The sequence below is a fragment of the Rhinolophus sinicus genome, chromosome 16 (genome assembly GCF_057876585.1).
Source record: "Rhinolophus sinicus isolate RSI-liver-muscle chromosome 16, RSI-T2T, whole genome shotgun sequence".
Lineage (NCBI taxonomy): Eukaryota > Metazoa > Chordata > Mammalia > Chiroptera > Rhinolophidae > Rhinolophus > Rhinolophus sinicus.
The window spans coordinates 84,054,953-84,074,418 of NC_142516.1; the positions used below are offsets into that span (position 1 = coordinate 84,054,953).

General features: G+C 34.4%; 2 protein-coding genes across 3 annotated transcripts in view; one reads left to right on the forward strand and one right to left on the reverse strand.

Annotated features, from left to right (window-relative positions):
* Positions 1–16,972, forward strand: part of OGN (osteoglycin) — a 17,335-nt gene extending 363 nt beyond the window's left edge. The window contains exons 2-7 of the mRNA XM_019713828.3: positions 795–1,043; positions 3,214–3,307; positions 10,473–10,631; positions 12,785–12,987; positions 14,981–15,076; positions 15,872–16,972. Of these exons, the coding sequence (XP_019569387.1) occupies positions 855–1,043; positions 3,214–3,307; positions 10,473–10,631; positions 12,785–12,987; positions 14,981–15,076; positions 15,872–16,042 (912 nt within the window). The 5' untranslated portion in view covers positions 795–854 and the 3' untranslated portion in view covers positions 16,043–16,972. The remainder of the gene's footprint in view (positions 1–794; positions 1,044–3,213; positions 3,308–10,472; positions 10,632–12,784; positions 12,988–14,980; positions 15,077–15,871) is intronic.
* The window catches only part of CENPP (centromere protein P), a 229,503-nt gene that overhangs the window by 150,261 nt on the left and 59,776 nt on the right, over positions 1–19,466 (reverse strand). The gene's annotated exons all lie outside the window — the stretch shown is intronic.

Consider the following 19,466-nt stretch of genomic DNA (forward strand, 5'->3'; position numbering starts at 1 on the left):
CAACCATTGATTTTTGACGAACTGGCATCTACAATGCAGCACCAGCAACTCTGAGTGATTGTGTTTGAAGTTACTACTTTAAAAAAATGTCTGAAATGCGCACTACCAGATAAAACCCACTGGGAAGCCCTTCCTATTACATCCTCCTGAATCCTTGATTAAAGTTCTATATTTTTCTAGTCTGCAATACTATTTTTTCATTTTTCATAGTTTAAATTTAAAAAGCAATGCTATTAACTAAAAACAATGATATACATGAAAATTTAAAAATTAAAGAAAATTTAAATTATGGCTTTTATTATATTTTGTGCCACCTAAAAGGAAGTGCTAGTGACTACTTTTCATAACGTTAAATTTAAAGTCTAAGTTTTAAAACTTTTCTTGGAATTTGATTTTGTTCGTACCAATACAAATCAAGTGTTTTTATAAAGTAGAAAAGTTGAAATATGATATTTTAAACTCACATGAGACAGGATCTTGGGTCTTCATTTTAACTATTTATACTACAGGTATCTGAAGACAATTTCAAAAGCATACAAGTACCTTTGTTCAAGGTACCTAATTTTTAAGAAACTGAAATTGTCAACAATGTTTGGGTTTTTGATTAAAAAATAAATAAAACCAGTTTCTGAAACTGTTTTTCAGAATGTCACTGATACATAAAAACTTACAGCATCTAATTAAAGATCACTAAGGGTTAAATACTTGTTCTCTGGTCCCTACTGCGTACACCCTGCCAAAAAGTCCTCTAAGCTTTTAAATGTTGCTTCGATGGTCTGCATTTTTATTTCCAGGGAAAAAAGAGTATTATCCCAGCCAGCAGGCCACTAGCTTAATAACTTCCAGTCACCTTAATGTTTGTTAAAATGAAGACTCTGCAGTCCACACTTCTTCTCCTGTTACTGTTTGTGCCTCTGATAAAGCCAGCACCACCAACGCAGCAGGACTCACGTATCATCTATGATTATGGGACAGATAATTTTGAAGAAACCTTATTTACCCAAGATTATGAGGATAAATACCTGGATGGAAAAAATATTAAGGTACCTTATTTCTACTCTAAATTTAACTTCTAAAACAGTCTAGCCCATTTAAATGCATGTTTTTGTTTTTTTCTAAGAGGACAGAAAAAGCACTTTATGTGATTCAAAGTAATTGAAAACATAAAAATAAGTGTCTCTAAGATTATATTTTTAAAGTATGCATGCCTCCTAAATTAATAAATAGTACCTATGGCAACCGAACAGTATCTATAGTAACCAATACATAAAATTTAAGGAAAACTAAACTTTAAGATGATCCCTGACCAGTTGAGATTTATATGTTAAGTAGTGTTACACAATGCCCTACATTTGCATATCACACTGCCTCAAAACAAAATAGGAAAAATGTTTATTAGGAGAAATAACAATGGATTACCAGCTTAAGTGTATTATTTTAGGAAGTAGTGGTTCAAGAAAATAAAAAAGTACTGGTTATTTTGATATGTATAGTATTTCACAATAATTTATATATGTCAACTATACACAGTACCAAAAGAATGAGAAACTACTTAATATGCAGCTTTCTTTTTTAAATCAGTTTCAATAATTTAGACTCTGTCAATTTGTACCAAGTATCCGTAATTGTAATTGAGTAAATACTATACCAAATCTTTCCTACTCCACTTGTATGAGCTAAGCAATTACTTGTGGCTTTCTTGGCACACAGAAATGAACACTGGGTAAGGAAAAAGTTAATACAGCACATAAGTATCTGTTGCCTGCCTACTGTGTTTGACACACATACACACAAACACAATGGAACAATGAGAAACACAGCCAAATATATAGCAATGTTAATTGCTTCAAAGTGCTTCTCCACTATAAATAAGATGCAAAGATTTTAAGAGTGACCAGTTATAACTATGTCTTTCTCTCTCTCTCCTTCTCTCCCTCCTTCCTTCCCTTCTTCCTTTCCTTCTTTTCTTTCTAGTTCACATGAGCAAATGTTAACAGTTTCTTTCAATGGGGTTATTAGTTAATATACTAGTATTATTCTTGGTCAAAACTAAGACAAAAAATATAGGTATCACTAGTCATAGCTTCAAATTAAAAAGAAAAAGCCCATCATAATAAGCTATTGGCTTACATGAATAATTTTTTAAATTAGTTTCAGGTGTACGAAACAATGTAATGATTAGACATTTACACCCCTCACAAAGTGATAACCCCCCTCCCACGTGGATAATTTGAATCTATCGATCGGTTAAAAGAATACTTTCAAAGTTCCTAGTCCGAAAATGTAATAAGTAAAATAAGTTATCTGTTTCATTTATTTACGTTGCTTTAGAAGTCTATCTTAATATAAATGCAGGAACTAAGATATTTGTGAAAAGGAGTAGAATTCAACAGCACTTAATACACAAACAGAGTGGAAGGGACTGTTGAACCAGACCACACACAAGAGAATGAAGGAGTCAAGGCCAAGACTAAAGGTGGAAAATGCTTCCAAAGGGTAGAGAAACCAGGACTCCACATAACATACTTTAGTGTAAGGCAGAAAACATTCTCTCCCAGAATATGAGAGAGTAAATTATAAAGACCCCAGTTCTCCTAGAGCTAATAGCCTGGCACGGTGGCCAGTGGGTAGGCAGGAATAAAAAGGACTCCAAGGGCCAGGACTTAATAGAGGCACGTAGGTAGTTAAGGGTCACTTCCAGAAGAGACAGAAAGAGTTTACATGACTGGTTATTCTGCTTTAGTTCTGTTCAACATGGTAGAATATGACATCAAGAACTCAGTTTGGACAAGAACAATAAAGAATAGCTACTTTACATAAAAATAATCTCAAGACACCATTTTCATTTTAGGCTTCACCTCAGAAAAACTTTAATTCCAAGTCAGAGAATTCTCTCCTAGTTCCCATTTGGAATTTCAATATGTTCAACATTTAGGAAGCACTGAGTTTGGCTTTTGGAGATATAAAAATAAAAAAAGACCTAGTTCTTTTATACAAGAAGCTCACAATATGGTATAAAACCAAGCAAAACAAATATTTACATTATAATTTAATAATGATGAAATAGAATTATGTATAAAATCCTACTGCAACACAAAAGAAATGCCATTAACTGTGACTATAAGAAGACAGATTTTATCTGTGATTCCCTCGGTTTTATAGTCAAAATTAGACTTTATCACACTTGACAATAAATTTTGATTTTTCTAATAGGAAAAAGAAACTATGATAATACTTGACGAGAAAAGTCTTCAGTTACAAAAAGATGAGAGTTTAACACCATTACCCACCAAGAAAGAAAACGATGGTAAGTATGAATAGTTTATTATCTAATTATTTTAAAGAGCTTTAAAAAACAGCTTGTAATGGAATTTTATTTGCTATAGTAATCAAAAATTGCCTCAGGATATAGTAAATCCAAACACTGGAATTTTATCTACTAGATAAAATCCAACAGGTATATTAGGAGTGCACATCTTATCCCGTCCCATGTAATGAATGAGGAACATTCAAGAACAATCAAGGCTTAGTCCAAGTTTAGCCTTTAAAAATTGTCTTTCTGCCTACATAAAAACAATTCAAAAAATAGTTATTAAATACCAATTATCTTCAAACACAGTCAGTTCCTGACTTAACGATGATTCAACTTGATTTTTCAACTTTATAATGGTTCTAAAGTGGTACTCATAGTAAATTACATGACACATTCAACACTTTATTATAAAATAGGCTTCATGTTAGATAATGTTGCCCAACTGTAGGCTAATTTAAGTGTTCTGAGCACATTTAAGGTAGGCCAGGCTAAGCTATGATGTTCAGTAGGTTAGGTGTATTAAATGCATTTTCAACTTACAATATTTTCAACTTATGCTGGATTTATCGGGATGTAACCCTATCATAAGTTGAGGAGCATATGTATTATGTACAGTCTTAGGATAAGGTAAACAAAATGTAATTCATGCCTTCAAGAAACTCACAGAAGAGATGGCTATACAGACTGACCCTGACTTATGATAGTCAGTAGTTAGGCATATCAAAACACTTTTGACTTAGGATATTCTCAAGTTTCAGTTTATCAGGTATAACCCCATCGTAAGTTGAGGAGTATCTGTATATAGTCATGTTGTGCTTAATGCTGGGGATACCTTCTGAGAAATACATCATTAGGTGACTTCATCCTGCAAACGTCAGACTCACACAAACCTGAATGGTACTACCTACTACATACTTATGGCTTAGCCTATTGTTCCCAGAGAGAGAATGATGCCATCAAAAGACATGGCAAATAAGATGGATGAGGCTGCTGCCAGTGTAATATGAAATGCTGTTTTACAGCAAATATTTTTTAATCAGCAGAAAGAGTACATACACTAAAATAATGACAAAAAGTATAGTGTAGTAAATACATAAACCAGTAACACAGTCACTTATTTTCATTATCAAGACTGTACATACTCGTATGTGCAATATTTTTATACTCGTGGCTCAGTATGTTGGTTGTACACCAACATCACCACAAACTATGAGAAATACATTGTGCTACGACCTTACGAAGGCTACGACTTCATTAGGCAATAGGAATTTTTCAGCTCCCTTCTAACCATATAGGACCACCTTCGTATATGTGGTCCATCACTGACCAGCATATCATTATGTGGTACATGACTGTACATAAATAGTAATAATGTACATTTCAATTAAAACTATAGAAAATGGATAACAAACTACAAAGTCCTACTTAATAGTTCTTATCTATTTGGTTTATTCTTGCTCTATCACAGAACATTGTTTCACATGACAACATGAAAAAAAATCACATACTAATTTCTATATTTCTACAATAAAATTAAAATTGACCAAAAGAGATAATGTATCTTAAGAAACCCGAAAAGTGTCATAGCACAAGCCTTGAACAAATGGAAAGATATTCCTGGCTCTTGGATAGGATGACTCAGTATCATAAAAATGTCAGCTCTCCCTAAATTTATAACAATAAACTTCTTTAAAGATCTGGTAAGATTGATCGCAAGTTCACATGGAAAAATCAAGCCTGCACAAACAGCCAGGAAAACACTGAAAAATGACAGGCACCTGCAAGAACCAGATGTGCCACACATTAGAACATACTTCAAAGTTTCTACACTTTAAAAAAGTGTGATACTGGTGCATTAATAGACTAGAAAGTCCCGAAACAGACAGAAATATGCGTAGAAAATTAGTATATAATAAAGTCAGCATCTTAAATCACTGAATCAAAGATTATGTGTTTTCGAAATGGTGCTTGGACAACTGAGAAGTTGATTAAAAAGGGATACAATTAGATCTATACCTTACACAGACAAACAAATTCCAAATAAATTCGAGTCTAAATGTAAAAAGTGAAACCATACAAATACTAAAGATAACGTGGGTGTGAGGTGCCTCAAAATCTAGAGACAATAATAGAAAAAGAATCATTAAATTTGTCTCTATAAAATGAAACTTCTGCATGGCAAAAAAACAGCATAAATGAAGTCAAAGACAATGGAAAATTGAGAAAGCTATTTGCAACTTATACCACTGATAAAGAATTAATATCTCTAATTTATTTAAAGAAAAAATAAAATAAAACACATAAAAATCCAGGAAAAGGAAACTGACCAAAAATCCATTGGAGAAAATAGGCAAAAGAGATGAACAGACAATTCACTAAATGATATAAAAATGACCCTTAAACATGAAAAGACGTTCAACCTCACACACTGCGAAATGTAAGTAAAAATTACATTGAAATAGCATTTTTAACCTATCTGAAAAGAATTAAAAGTGTGGCAATATATTACTGTATCCCATTGGCAAGGCTATGGGGTGTCAAACTCTGTTACAATTCTGATGAGAATGCAAACTCATACAACACTTTTGGACAGGAATTTGGCAATATCTAACAAAATTAAATATGTATTTATTTTCTGACATAGCAATCAACTTCTAGGAATTTACCCTAAAGATAAACCCCAAAAGTAAGAAAATACATATTCAAAATCATTGAAGCATTGCTTGCAATTGCAAAACATTGGAAAGAATCTAACTGTCCATGCCTTCAAGAGTGGCTGAATCAAGTATGGTACCGCCACACAATGGGATACTACGCAATTGTAAAACTAAATAAGGAAGATCTCTATGAACACATGGAATGATTTCCAGAATACGTCATGTGAAAAAGCCAAAGTACAAAAGAGTATCTATAGTATGCTGCCTTTCGTCACACAAGGGAGGGGATAGTAGAAGAACATATACAGGTATCAGCTCACCTGTGTGAAAAAGAAAATCAAGAAGGGTAATGAAAACACTGAGGCTAATTACCTACAGGTTACAGATGGGACCAGTGGCAAAAAGGAGGAGGAATGGGAAATGAAGGGTATTGTGGGGAGGGCAGTGACACTTCTCTGAGTATACACTTTTTGTGTAGATTTGATTTTAGAACAATGATAGGTTTCACACAGGCAAACAAATACATTTATAAATAAAATTAAGAAGGATAATATCTGGGTGGCCGGATGGCTCAGTTGGTTAGAGCACGAGCTCTGAACAATAGGGTTGCCAGTTCAATTCCCACATAGGCTGGTGGGCTGAGTCCCTTGCAACTAAAGATTGAGGACGGTGACTGGACTTGGAGCTGAGTTATGCCCTCCATAACTAGATTGAAGGACAACGACTTGGAGCTGATGGGCCCTGGAGAAACACACTGTTCCCCAATTAAAAAAAAAAATTTCAATGATAACATAAAAAAAACCTGAAATACAAACAGAAAAATAGAAACTGAATTCCATTTCAAATGAATAACATAACACACTGAGGTGGCGGGGTGTCGGGGCAATCTAATCCAAGTACACCTTGAACACAGTATTTTGACTATGTACCTTCAGGATAAACATAAAAAAGAACAATAGACAAATACTAAAATTCCAGTGAATAGGTTTGTTTTCCACAGTGTTACAGGTTAGCAACAATAAAACAACTTAATGTTTGTTCTAGGACTGATCAAAGTAAAGTAAACACACTGTGATAAGCGAACTAGGTTTCTCAGAATCCGAGAAGAGTGTTACAAATATGGAAAGGGAGAAGGCTAGAATGAATACTGTGAAATTGAATTGGAATGGAAGATAGTACCATCAACTCATGGCTTGTATACAGAAATAGATATAGATGTGTTTGTCTCTCTGTGTAAGTGTGAATGTGTTGTGTATATATGTATATGTTGTGTGTGTGTATATGTATGTCTATATGTGTGCATATGTGTATAAATATAGTTTATACCTATACACGTGTGTATGTATGTGCATTATATATGGAGAGGACACAAATATACATACTTATATTTCCTAGCTCTCTCTGCTGAAAAAGCCTAAAGCAATGAGATCCCAGTAGCAATGAGCATGTGCACATCTAGATCTTGGTTTCTAAATACCACTCCCTACTGAAAGTAACCAGTACTCCTTGAAGAAATAGCTGATTTCAGGCTTGAGGTAGGAAAAAGGCAAGATTGGTCTGGGACATCTTATGAAGCCAGAAAATAAGGAAGTTTTCAAAGAATAAAGGAGACATTTAACTTTTAAAGAATTAATCAAAATATTAAATATACATACGTATATATTTGCAAAAGATGTATAAAACCTGTACAGTAAAATCTAGATGATAAAATGCTGAGAGAAATTAAAAAGACCTAAACATATGGATAGATATATTGTGCTCAAGTACAAGAAAACTCAAATGTCATTAAGATGGTAATTTTTCTTAAATTTATCTGTAGATTCAATGCAATCCCAATTAAAATCCTAGGTTGTTGGTTTTTTTTAATTAAGCTGATTCTAAAATTTAGGTGGAAATGCAAAGAACCTATAATAGTCATAACAATGTTGAAGAAGAATAAAGTTGGGGGATTTATACTATCTATTATAAAGATATTGTGGTATTAGCATAAAAATAAACAAATAGATGAATGGAACAGAACAGAGTCCAGATATAGACTTACACAATATGGCAAACTCCCTTTTTACAATGGTGGCAATACAATTCAATGGAGAAAAGATAATCTTTTCCAAAAAATGGTACTGAAAGAACCAAATAGTTATAGAAAAGAAAAAAAACTCTAACACTTCCTGACACCATATATACCGATTAACTCAAAATGGACCCTATATCTAAATATAAAGCACTTAAACTACACAACTTTTAAAAGAAAACAAAGGATAAAAACTTAGTGGTTGGCAAAGATTTATTTCTAAATAAATAAATAAATAAATAAATAAATAAATAAATAAATACCTGACTGCCAAAGATTTTGCACAACTATAGAGAAACCAATTGTTCTTCATTAAAATTTAAAATGTTTGTTTTTCAAAAGACATTGATAAGAAAACAAAAAGACAAGTCACAGACTGGAGGAAAATATTTGCAAAACATAAATATGGTAAATGACATATCTATAATGTCTTATCTTATAATTCAATAATAATAATAATAATAATAATAATAATAATACAAAAATCCCATTAAAAAAATAAACAGGCACAAGACATAAACAGATACTTCACCAAAGAAAATTTGTAGATGGCAAATTATGTAAGAAGATGCTTGGCATCATTAGTCATTAGGAAAATGCAAACTAAAACACGAGTTACCACAACACACCTTACTTGATTCAATGGCTAAAATTAAAAAGTCCAACCATACCAAATGTTGGCAAGGATATGGAGCAACTGGAACTCTCATGCAGTGCTGAAGGGAATAAAAATGGCACAACCACTTTGGAAAACCATCTGGGACTTTCTTCAAAAGGTATATATATACCAACTCAGCCATTCTACTCTTAGGAATTTACCCCTAAGTCCACACAACTGGTACATAAATGTTTTTAGCAGCTTTCTTTAAAATAGTCAAAAACTGGAAACCGAAATATCAGTTAGAGATGACTAAATTGTGTATATTGACACAATGGAATACTATTCAGTAATAAAACGGAACGTACCACTGATGCAAGCAACAACAGATGAATCTCAACATAACTACGCAGAGTGAAAGAAGCCATACAAAAGAGCATATATTACATGATTCTTTTGATATAAAATTTTTGAAAATGTAAACCAATGTATAACGACAGAAAGGAGATCAGTGGTTGCTTGGGGACAAGACTGGGAGGGAGGAATTACCAAAGGGTGTGAGAAAGTTTTGGAGGTGATCGTTATGTTAATTATCTTGACTGTGGTAATAATTTCATGGGTATATACTGTCAAACGCTTATACAAGTTAAATATGTGCAATTTATTGTACATCATTTAACCATAAAAAAAGCTGTGGCAGTATAAAAAACATCTTAAAAGAGCTTTCATTGGCTAATCTGTGACAATTGACTATAAAAATAACTATGATGGTAATGTATTATGACCCATGGGATGAGGAATTTATAAGTTCATACTGACAGAAATAAATAAGAAGGGAATGGTCCACCCTTAACCAGAATGCCAATAACAAGTATAGAAAAAAATGATGGAATTAGAAAATTATTATTTAGCAACTATCTTAGTGATAAACAATTCAGGTAAGAATCAATGGATGATAAAACTAGTGGGTGAAAGTTTAATGACAAACCAGCTGATTAAAATCTCAAAGTACTTCTCTGGGAGATACTTATTAATTACAAAGTGAAAAATATTTACTTTGCAGAGAGAGAAACATGGTGGACACCTAATGAACCAATGACCAAAGACAGCATTATCAGGAATGGATAGGTACCGTGTGCTCCTTGACACATGGCACTGAGGACCCAACATCATTTCCATGGTATTCTTGCCAAAAATGGGGAACCTCAGACAAAACTTAATTAAAAGACATTCTGCAAAATAAATACCCTGAAAAATAATTTTTTTAAAAAAAATTAATTTTTTTTCAAAAAAGTGAAAGGTATGAAAAATAAAGACTGAGAAACTGTTCCAGGTTGACAGAGACAAAAGAGGCATGACAAGTAAACGCAATGAATGATGGTAGAGTGAAACGGAATCCCAATGGTGCCTACGATGACTCTAATTTGCCAGTTAAGAGTCTGCTTATATAACTAGTGGTTTCTAAACTTGTTAGCTATCACCAATCTGAAATATGTTTGTGCCATACCAAGTGATAAATTAAGCTTGTGTTTATCTTAAGTCCGGCTTTATGAATTTTATTGGTATTCAAATGAAGAAATCAATTCAGCAATTAAGGGATCAATGAAAAAACAGAATAAAAGAGATTGTGGATTACAAAATCTAAAATAAAATTCTGGTGAATTATAAATTACAATACAACACAGTTACTAGCCCATCATACCCATGATATCTTTCCTACTATCACCTATAATTCTGTAAAGTATCTTTTCAAAATAGCAAAAATGTTGCCACTAGAGGCCAAACATTTTTAAACTACTGTTTCTATTTTTATGATTTTGTGCCCCAATTTAGAAATGCCTACGTGCCTGTTGTGTGTTTGTTTAAGTGGCTCTGTATACTGTGAAGAAGTCGACATTGATGTTGTCCCACCCTTGCCAAAAGAATCAGCCTATCTTTATGCACGATTCAACAAAATTAAAAAGCTGACTGCCAAAGATTTTGCAGAAATACGTAAGTCAGTTTTATTTATTTTATTTATTTATTTATTTTTTAAATTTTTATTAGAGTTTATTTGAGCCAAACTGAAGACATGCTGGGAAGCAAGACCTCAAATGCTCCCTGGAAGTTAGTTTTAAATAAGATATCAGTATTGATTGACTCATGTTAGCATTTAAGTCACATAAACACAAGAGTAAGCACTTGTGGCCTGTCACTCCCAGGACAGTCTCTGCTGGAGTCCTGATGTCCCCATCACATTTCACAAAGATCGGAATCTCCTTCCCATGCAGAGCTCCTGTCCTCTTTCTCTGCCGGTGACGTTGGTGTCTCTGTTGACAGCCAGTCTAACCCACAGGCAAATGCCTTCTCAACCCCAGTACTTCCAGATGCATTTGCCTCAGCCAGTCAGTAGCACCAACCTCGTCAGGGTGCTTCTCCAACGTCTTATTTTCTACCTTCACTATGAAAGCACAGAAATAGCTTTTCCTTACTTTAACTCATGGTTCTTGGATATGGCTGCACGATTAAAAGTATCTGGGGAAGCACTGTAAACTGCTGACACCGGCTTTCATCCCCAGAGGTTCTAATTTAGGTCTGGGGAGAGGCCCAGGCATCACCATGAAACACAACTGAATGCCTCCCATGATTCTAATACGGAACTGTACTGAGAACAGCGCCGTGTAATTCCTTCCCAGGTGGTTAACACCCGGCCTTCTGACATCCTACCAAACCTTACAACCACCCGCCTCTAGGCTGAGCACCAAAACCCTGCACTTCCTCGGTGCCTAGTCCCAGTCCTGGATCACCAAGCCCTAAGTTTTTCAGATTCCTGTGTTGTCAAGTGCTTCTGAAGAAAATCAAACCAAGAAATGCTGGCACCGCTGCATTTACACAACGAACCATAACTGGGCTCAGGCTGCCACCGCTAGGTAGCAATTTATTTTCAGCCCGACTGGCTGAAGTAGTTGTTCCCATCATTTGTGGACTGCAAGTTTCCAAACTCACCTACTTGCTACAATTGATTTGTAACTCCACTTAACATCTGCCCCACTGTCACAGTCATTGGCAGATATGTGCACAGTGGCAAAAGGGAAAAATGGAATTCCCCAGCCACGGTCGAACAAGGTGGTGCTCTGATCTGTTGTTTCTGCTTTTATACTGTAAACAAGAGTCCTGTTCAGTTTACTTAGTGCCACATTTTTCACATTATTGTACTTTTTGCTGTTTAAAATGGTCCCCAAATGTAGTGCTGAAGTGCTTTCTAGTGTTCCCAAGTGCGAGAGGGCTGAGATGCGCCTTACGGAAAAAATACATGTGTTAAATAATCATCAAATGCGTGTTATAGTGCTGGTGGCTGTTGAATTCACTGTTAGTGTATCAACAATATATACTAGTAAGTCATCTTTTAAAAGAAACACACATAAAACTATATAGTACTGATTAGCTGATGAAAACGTGTGACCAGATGCTCGAAGGCACCTAGACCTGTATTTTCCATAGGAGCAATGGTTCCGTATCTACTAATTCAGTGTTTGCAGCAATTTTATAGATACGACTATCTCAAATGGCAAGTAACTATATTTTCTAATCGCCCCAGACAGACAAAAGTTATACACACATATACACACACACTGAATTTCTCTTAGCTTGCATTACTTTAACAAATTAGGGAACATTTTTGTCTATTGTTGTTAAGCAGAAAGGCACCGAGAGATTAAGATAATATACCCACAATGACAATGCAACACCCCAGTACTTCCAAAATATCCCAAAATATTTACAGGATTCTATTCAATTACTTGTGCTGCTTATGTTCCCTGACTTGCAGCAAGAATGTCTTTCAAACTGCCTGAGTATCCTGAGAATTCACACAGAGAAGGATTGAAGGACTCTATTAACTTGAAGTTCCCTTCCAAACCTGAGATCCTAGGACTCCAGTGAGAAAGGCCATCAATCAGTGTCAACTATAGAATAGATAGATGCTCGGCATCTATTCATTCAACAAAATTCCCCAAGCTACTAATTGCAGACACTCTACTAGACACTAAAAATAAAAGATGTTTGAATGACCTGTTAAACAAATGCTTTCCTTCAGTCCAGACAAAGGAGAATTTAACTTCTTATTTTGTATATTTTCTGTATGTTTTGTATGTTTTCCTTTCAAGCTAACTTAAGAAGACTCGATTTTACGGGAAATTTGATTGAGGACATAGAAGACGGCACTTTTTCAAAACTTTCTCTGTTGGAAGAACTTACACTAGCTGAAAATCAACTACTAAAACTTCCAGTTCTTCCTCCTAAGCTTACTTTGTTTAATGCAAAGTACAACAAAATCAAGAGTAGAGGGATCAAAGCAAATACATTCAAAGTAAGTATTTTAGAGCATGACTGCACACAGTGTCAGTTTTCTACAGCCAATAATCACATGATAGAACATGATAAAAGAAAGAGAAAAATCTCCATTAGAATTTGGTTTTATGTATTAAGCTACTTCAATTTAATAAACAAAGACATTATTTACATAACAAATAGCCATACTGTTAGGCTCACTCTGTCTAGTTTATGCCTGTACCTCACTTGAAATTATAGAACTGTTATCTTGTTTCATGGACAACACTGTGTCCCATCTTTTCCATCTGTTCACTCAGCAAGTATTGATTTGTACAGACATGGTTCACACCCTCGTGGCACCAAGACTGTATAAAACCTCAAAATGGGAATTTTTCCTGTTTCTTTTTCCTTACAATATTAGTAATTTACAAATGCCAGAAAAAACAAAGTTCTAGAAGTAAACACTGAATTTTACTTTTAATACTTAAATGTATCAGGCCACAGAATTCTGTAAGGAGGCTTTCTTTTGAATTCCACATGGCATCTGATACAAAATTGTGCATGTAGCAAAAATTAAACACATTTCTTAACTTAGTAATTCAAGAAAATATATGTAGAGTAAATCACCTAAATGGGAAGGTGATCTGCTCTGATTTGGGTCACCAGGTTGTCTCAAAATGCACAGTCTGTGGAGAAGTAATGACCTCGGCTGAGAGCTGATGTTCTCATTCCAGGCCTGGAAGGAGCCTCAGATGAAAGGGTCATTCTACTGTTGGCGACAGACAACTTCAGTCAAAAGGAAGATTTGTAGCTTCTAATGAGAAGCACCTCAAGCTATCAAATAGTCACTGTCATAAAGTTTATGATAATCACACAAGTGTACAATCTGCCAGAAATGTAAAACTATTTTTTCTTTTCTTTTTGTCTACATTTAAAGAATCCATTTTCAAATTTAAGGGATTATCTGGAGACACATCGAAGTTCCTCAGAATTTAAGGGACCCTTAGGGGACTTTTAAAAACTGGACTCACTTTAAAAACAAACAAAAAACCCTGTAATTTGAAGCTATGTAATTTGAGCTGGTAGGCCTTTTACTAACTGGCATGTTGAGACCTACAGGAACTGTGAACACTTCAGAAAAGAAATGTTTGAATATTTTGGATTTTGCACATGCATTACAGAAGGGATTCACGGCAAGCTGGCATAGAAATGATAAACTAAGCTACTCTGTAGTTTTGCTTAATGCCCTGGGCTGCAAAAGCCATTGGTAAAATCAGGTTACTCCAACCTATGCAAAGAGGCTCTTTGGGTAAGGTATGGTGGATGATGGTAGAATGCTTACGAAACAATCAAAATACCAGCAAATTAATTCTAAAAAAACAAGATTAGCAAATTCTGCCATAGGACACATATCAAAGAAAGTTAAAAGATTAATGTCAGAGGAAACTACATCTTGAAATCATATTATAAAATTATACACAATACTGGATTATTGATGATGAAGGGTAACCCAATATTAGGCTCTTAGGGGGAAGAGTCATAACTTGAGAGGTATTTACTAAATTGCTTTGGGAAACAGCTTACTAATAAGCACACACATCTGTTAGGAGTGTTCATTTTGCTACAAATTGGAGCTAAAATGGGAAGTTCTGGAGGCTCAGAGAAGTTATAGCGGCACCAGGATCCAAACTCAATCCTGCAGAGGACTGACCTCATCAGCTGTGTCTAAGACAAACTCGAAGCCCTCAGAAACTGGCACGAGGGTTGAGCCGGGCACAGCTGGGTATTCTGAGATGAGATAAGTGGACAGAAATGTGGGAGTGCAGCAAGGCTCTGCTGCCCGTCGTAAAGGACCAAAATATACAATTTGCAAAACCAAAACAATCCCAAAGCCAAATAATGATTAATAGTACTGATATGTGTCTATATCAGTATCTATGTATATATCCAAGTGTACATATATGTGTGTGTTGAGTTTGAATCTTGTGAAGAAATGCAAAAAATACAACAAAAGTGCCTTTTCCTTACAGAAACTGAATAAGCTATCCTTCCTCTACTTGGACCACAATGCACTGGAATCCGTGCCTCCGAATTTACCAGAAAGCTTACGTGTAATTCATCTTCAGGTATGATGCCCCTTTCACAATCTCTGACTTCAATTTAAATCACTAAGGGTCAGTCTTATGACTCATTAGGAAACTCACATTCTCAGGTAAAGTCTGCCTGTCCCAAGTATTCCTATTGAGCCCGATGCACTCTCCTGCCCTGGAGCCCCGGCTCTGTCCGGAGCAGCCGGAGCGGCCCAGCAACACTAGGTGTGAGTGAGCTCTGCTCTCAGACCAGGGTTTGTCTCCAGCTATGCATTAGTATTTCCGAGGGATTCTGGCATGTGGACTTAAATTTAGGGGACACGACGACCTCTGGCTTCTGTTTCTTTCTCCAAATAGCAGTAAATATTTGCTTTTGGAGACTTTTCAACTGAATTTATTATCCAACATCAACTTGTGGTAATAGAAAAGTGAAGAGGGAATGAAAATAAACTAAAATTGGTCTTTCAGCATCACCAAAATTCCTATTTACTGTACTTCTTTAAAGAATATTTAAGGACACAGTATGCATTTTGAGTTGATACTCTAAAATACGATACATTTTCCAGCTGGTATAATCTTAGACTCAGAACTTTCCATTAACATGGATATTACTCGGAGTAACAACAAGTAATCTGTTCTTCCAAGGTCACACTATAGGCTTTTAAAAAAGGCTCAGATTGCACAGAGAAGATTTTATTATCATGGATACACAGTATGCACAATGTTTTAAAAAATCATTTTTTAAACAAAATATTCTGTGAGATCCCACATACATAGTATACCAAAGGTTGATTTCTGATATCTGAAAAATGTTTCCTTTTTATTTTCCAGTTTAACAACATAACTTCAATTACAGATGACACGTTCTGCAAGGCTAATGACACCCGTTACATTCGGGACCGCATAGAAGAGATACGTTTGGAGGGAAATCCCATCATCCTGGGAAAGCACCCCAACAGTTTCATCTGCTTAAAAAGATTACCTGTAGGGTCATACTTTTAACCACTGTCAATGCAACATATAAACTAAAGTACACATGTACGTATAATCTGTCTCAACAATGGCTAAAGGAGCATAAATATTTGTTTAATATTAACTTTGTATCCCACTATGAAGGAATTTTATGTTTTAAGCAAGGATGTTCAAAAAGCTCACATATAACAAGTAAAAACTAAGACTGAATCTCTAAGTTGAAAACAAAGTAATGTGAAAAATATTTAAACAACATTACAAAATCCTTGTTGTTTATAGTAGAATGCCATTTAAAAGGTATGTTTTTATATAAATACTCAAATTTAAGAAGCATTATTTCTATTAGTAAAGAAGCAAGAGGATAAGTCCAAGAAACTTATAACTGTTTGTCTTATTTGGCCTTTACTGGATCCAGAAAGAATTTAAGGCTAATGTTCCAAACCTTTGAAAAGATAAATATTCCCAATGATCTCCCATTTTTCTTTTATGATTCACACATTGTTAATTATGAAATAGAAACTCTGTTGTCTTTCTATTAAGGCAGCTATTATATTTTTATTTAGCATGAGAAATAGAGCATAGTCTCATACCTAGGAAACACTTTCCAAATAAAGTGTAATTTTACTCTCTGATAAAGAGCTAATATAGTAACGCTCAAACCTTTTCTGCTTTGTAGTCACACAGTTAAAGGCTTTAGTAAAATAGTACAACATTTTCTTTTATCTTTATATTAACATTCTAAATCTAGTATAAAACATTTTATGAAGTCAAGCAGACCAAAATCAGTATGCTTATTAAAAAAAAATCTGAAAGTGTATCCCATTTTTCAAAAAATAGCCATGAAGTTTTCTATTGTAAAGCCTTGCAAACATGATAAATACTGCAAACTATTTTCTTTTACACTATAGGAATGAGACTCTTATTAATAAATTTGTCCGAATATAAGACATGAAAACAAAATGAATTATGTGGTTTATTACACACTACCGTGCCACCAACCAATACAGATCCATGGTCATACAAACAGACTGTATATTAACAAGAAAGCTTCTGAGCCACATCTTCTAAAGACCCATAATTAACTAATACATTTAACGCTGAGAAATCATCTTTAATCTAATACTGATGATTTATGATAACACAATGCTGTCAGATTGAAGTTCCGAAAATAACTTTCCACTTGCCCAAACCTCACTCAAAAGTCACAATCTCCACATGGCTTTGGGGTTACAATACAAAATTATCAGTGCTTTAGAAACATGAGTTTGAACTATGTATTTAAAAATTACCAACACTGTTTTCAACATAAATTACACATTAGAATCAAGTTGGTCTCTGTATACTATTTCCAGAACAAATACGTATTCCTAGATTTAAGCATTTGCCTCTGTTTTCCCTACCTAAAATGACCTATCTATTTTCAATTTTTCCCCAACTTTTCAATGACCCCAAAATGAAACTTTTTCATTAAATGATCTGTGATCTCTTAAGGCCACAGTAATTACCCCATAACACTCATTCACTTGTTTTGGTAACTGATAATCATAAATATTGTACTGCTTTCTCATTATTTTATATGCATGCCTCATTTCTCTATGACTGAAAGCTGAGTACACTAAGCACATTCAATATTCTCTTTATACTTTTAAAGTGCTTAGCATAAGAGTGAGCACATTTGATTTGAATATAAAACAAATAGTGCAAAATAAAATCCATTCAAACAGAAGAGCCCTGTTTTACTTGGAAAAATAGAATCTTTGAACCATTGCAATCTTGATTAAATCAACAGAAATAAACTGTATCTTTATCTGGAATAATAAATTTGATAAGGAGCCCTGCGCCGTGGGACTGATACTGAGGAGAACGGTCAGCGGGGACGCCCGTCACATTTCCAAATGCCAGACAAATAATATCTTATGTTCTTTATATAATTTAACTTAAGGAGAAAAAAAATCATAAAATAACTCTCAAATTTTAGAGAATTTAAAGGCCAGAGGTTTAGATAAAATAATAATTCGAAAAGAGCACTGGGGAAAATTCTGAATTATAGAATTATCATTAAAAAATAATTTTGAGACTTCTATATAAAAAGAAGACATGAACATGGGTACCTGACAACCTTTTATACATCCTTAAGTCACAAATAAAATAATGAGACAGTAAAAACATGCTGATCTCATTATCTTAAATAGATATTGCTTCATTCTTGACACTGATAATTAAAGAAACTGAGGCTTAAAATTAAAAATATTTTACCCTTAAAAACATTCCCGAAAGAAACTAAAGAAGACATGCATAAATAAAAGGACATCCTGTGATCCTGGATTGAAAACTGAATAGTTAATATGTCAGTATTACCCAAAGCAATCAACAGCTTCAATGCAACCCCTATCAAAGCCCCAGTCACATTTTTCGAAGAAATAGGAACCTAAAATTCATAAGGAACCTCAACAAACTCCAAATAGCCAAAACAAATTTCAAAAGAACAAAATTAGAGGACTCATACATCCTCCTTCCAAAATGTCACTACAAAACTACACCAGTCAAAAGTGTGGCACTGGCATAGGGACAGACATACAGATCAAGGGACTAGAACAGAGAACCCGGAAACAAAACTGAGCATATATGGTCAGATGATTTTCAACAAAGGTGCCAAGACCACTCAATATAAAAAGAAAGAGTCTCTTCAACAAACAGTGCTGGAAATCTGAATATGCACATGCAAATAAATGAAGCTGGACCCTTAGTTTACAAAGTGGATCAAGAACTTAAACTAAAGAAGTAAACTACAACACTCTTAGGGAAGAAAACAGAAAAAATTTTATGACATTAAATATTGCAATGATTTTTTTGGATATGACATCGAAAGTACAGGCAGCAAAAGAAAAAATAAATTGACTTCATCAAAATTAAAAACTTTTGTGCAACAAAAGACATTATCAAGAGAATAAAGAGACATTTTTTACCAATTACATATTAGATAAGGGATCAATATCTAGAATATATAAAGAACTCCTACAACTGAACAATAACAAAAACCCCAAACGACCTGATTCAATGGGCAAAGGACTTGAATAGGCATTTCTCCAAAGAAAACACCCAAATGGCCCATAAGCACATGAAAAGATGCTTAGCACACTAATCATCAGGGAAATGCAGATCAAAACCACAATGAGATACCACTTTACACCCATCAGGTTGGCTCTGACAAAAAAATTAAAAATCCCACCGCAAATCACAAATGTTGGCAAGGACGTGGAGAAAGCAGAAGACTTGTCCATTGCTGTTAGGGATGCAAAGGGTGAAGCTGCTGTGCAAAAGAATCTTAAGTTCTTCAAAAACGTAAATATAGAATTACCATGTGATCTAGCAATTCCACATACAGAACGGAAAGCAGGGACTCGAACAGGTACTTGTACACCATTATTCATAGAAGTATTATCCACAACAACCA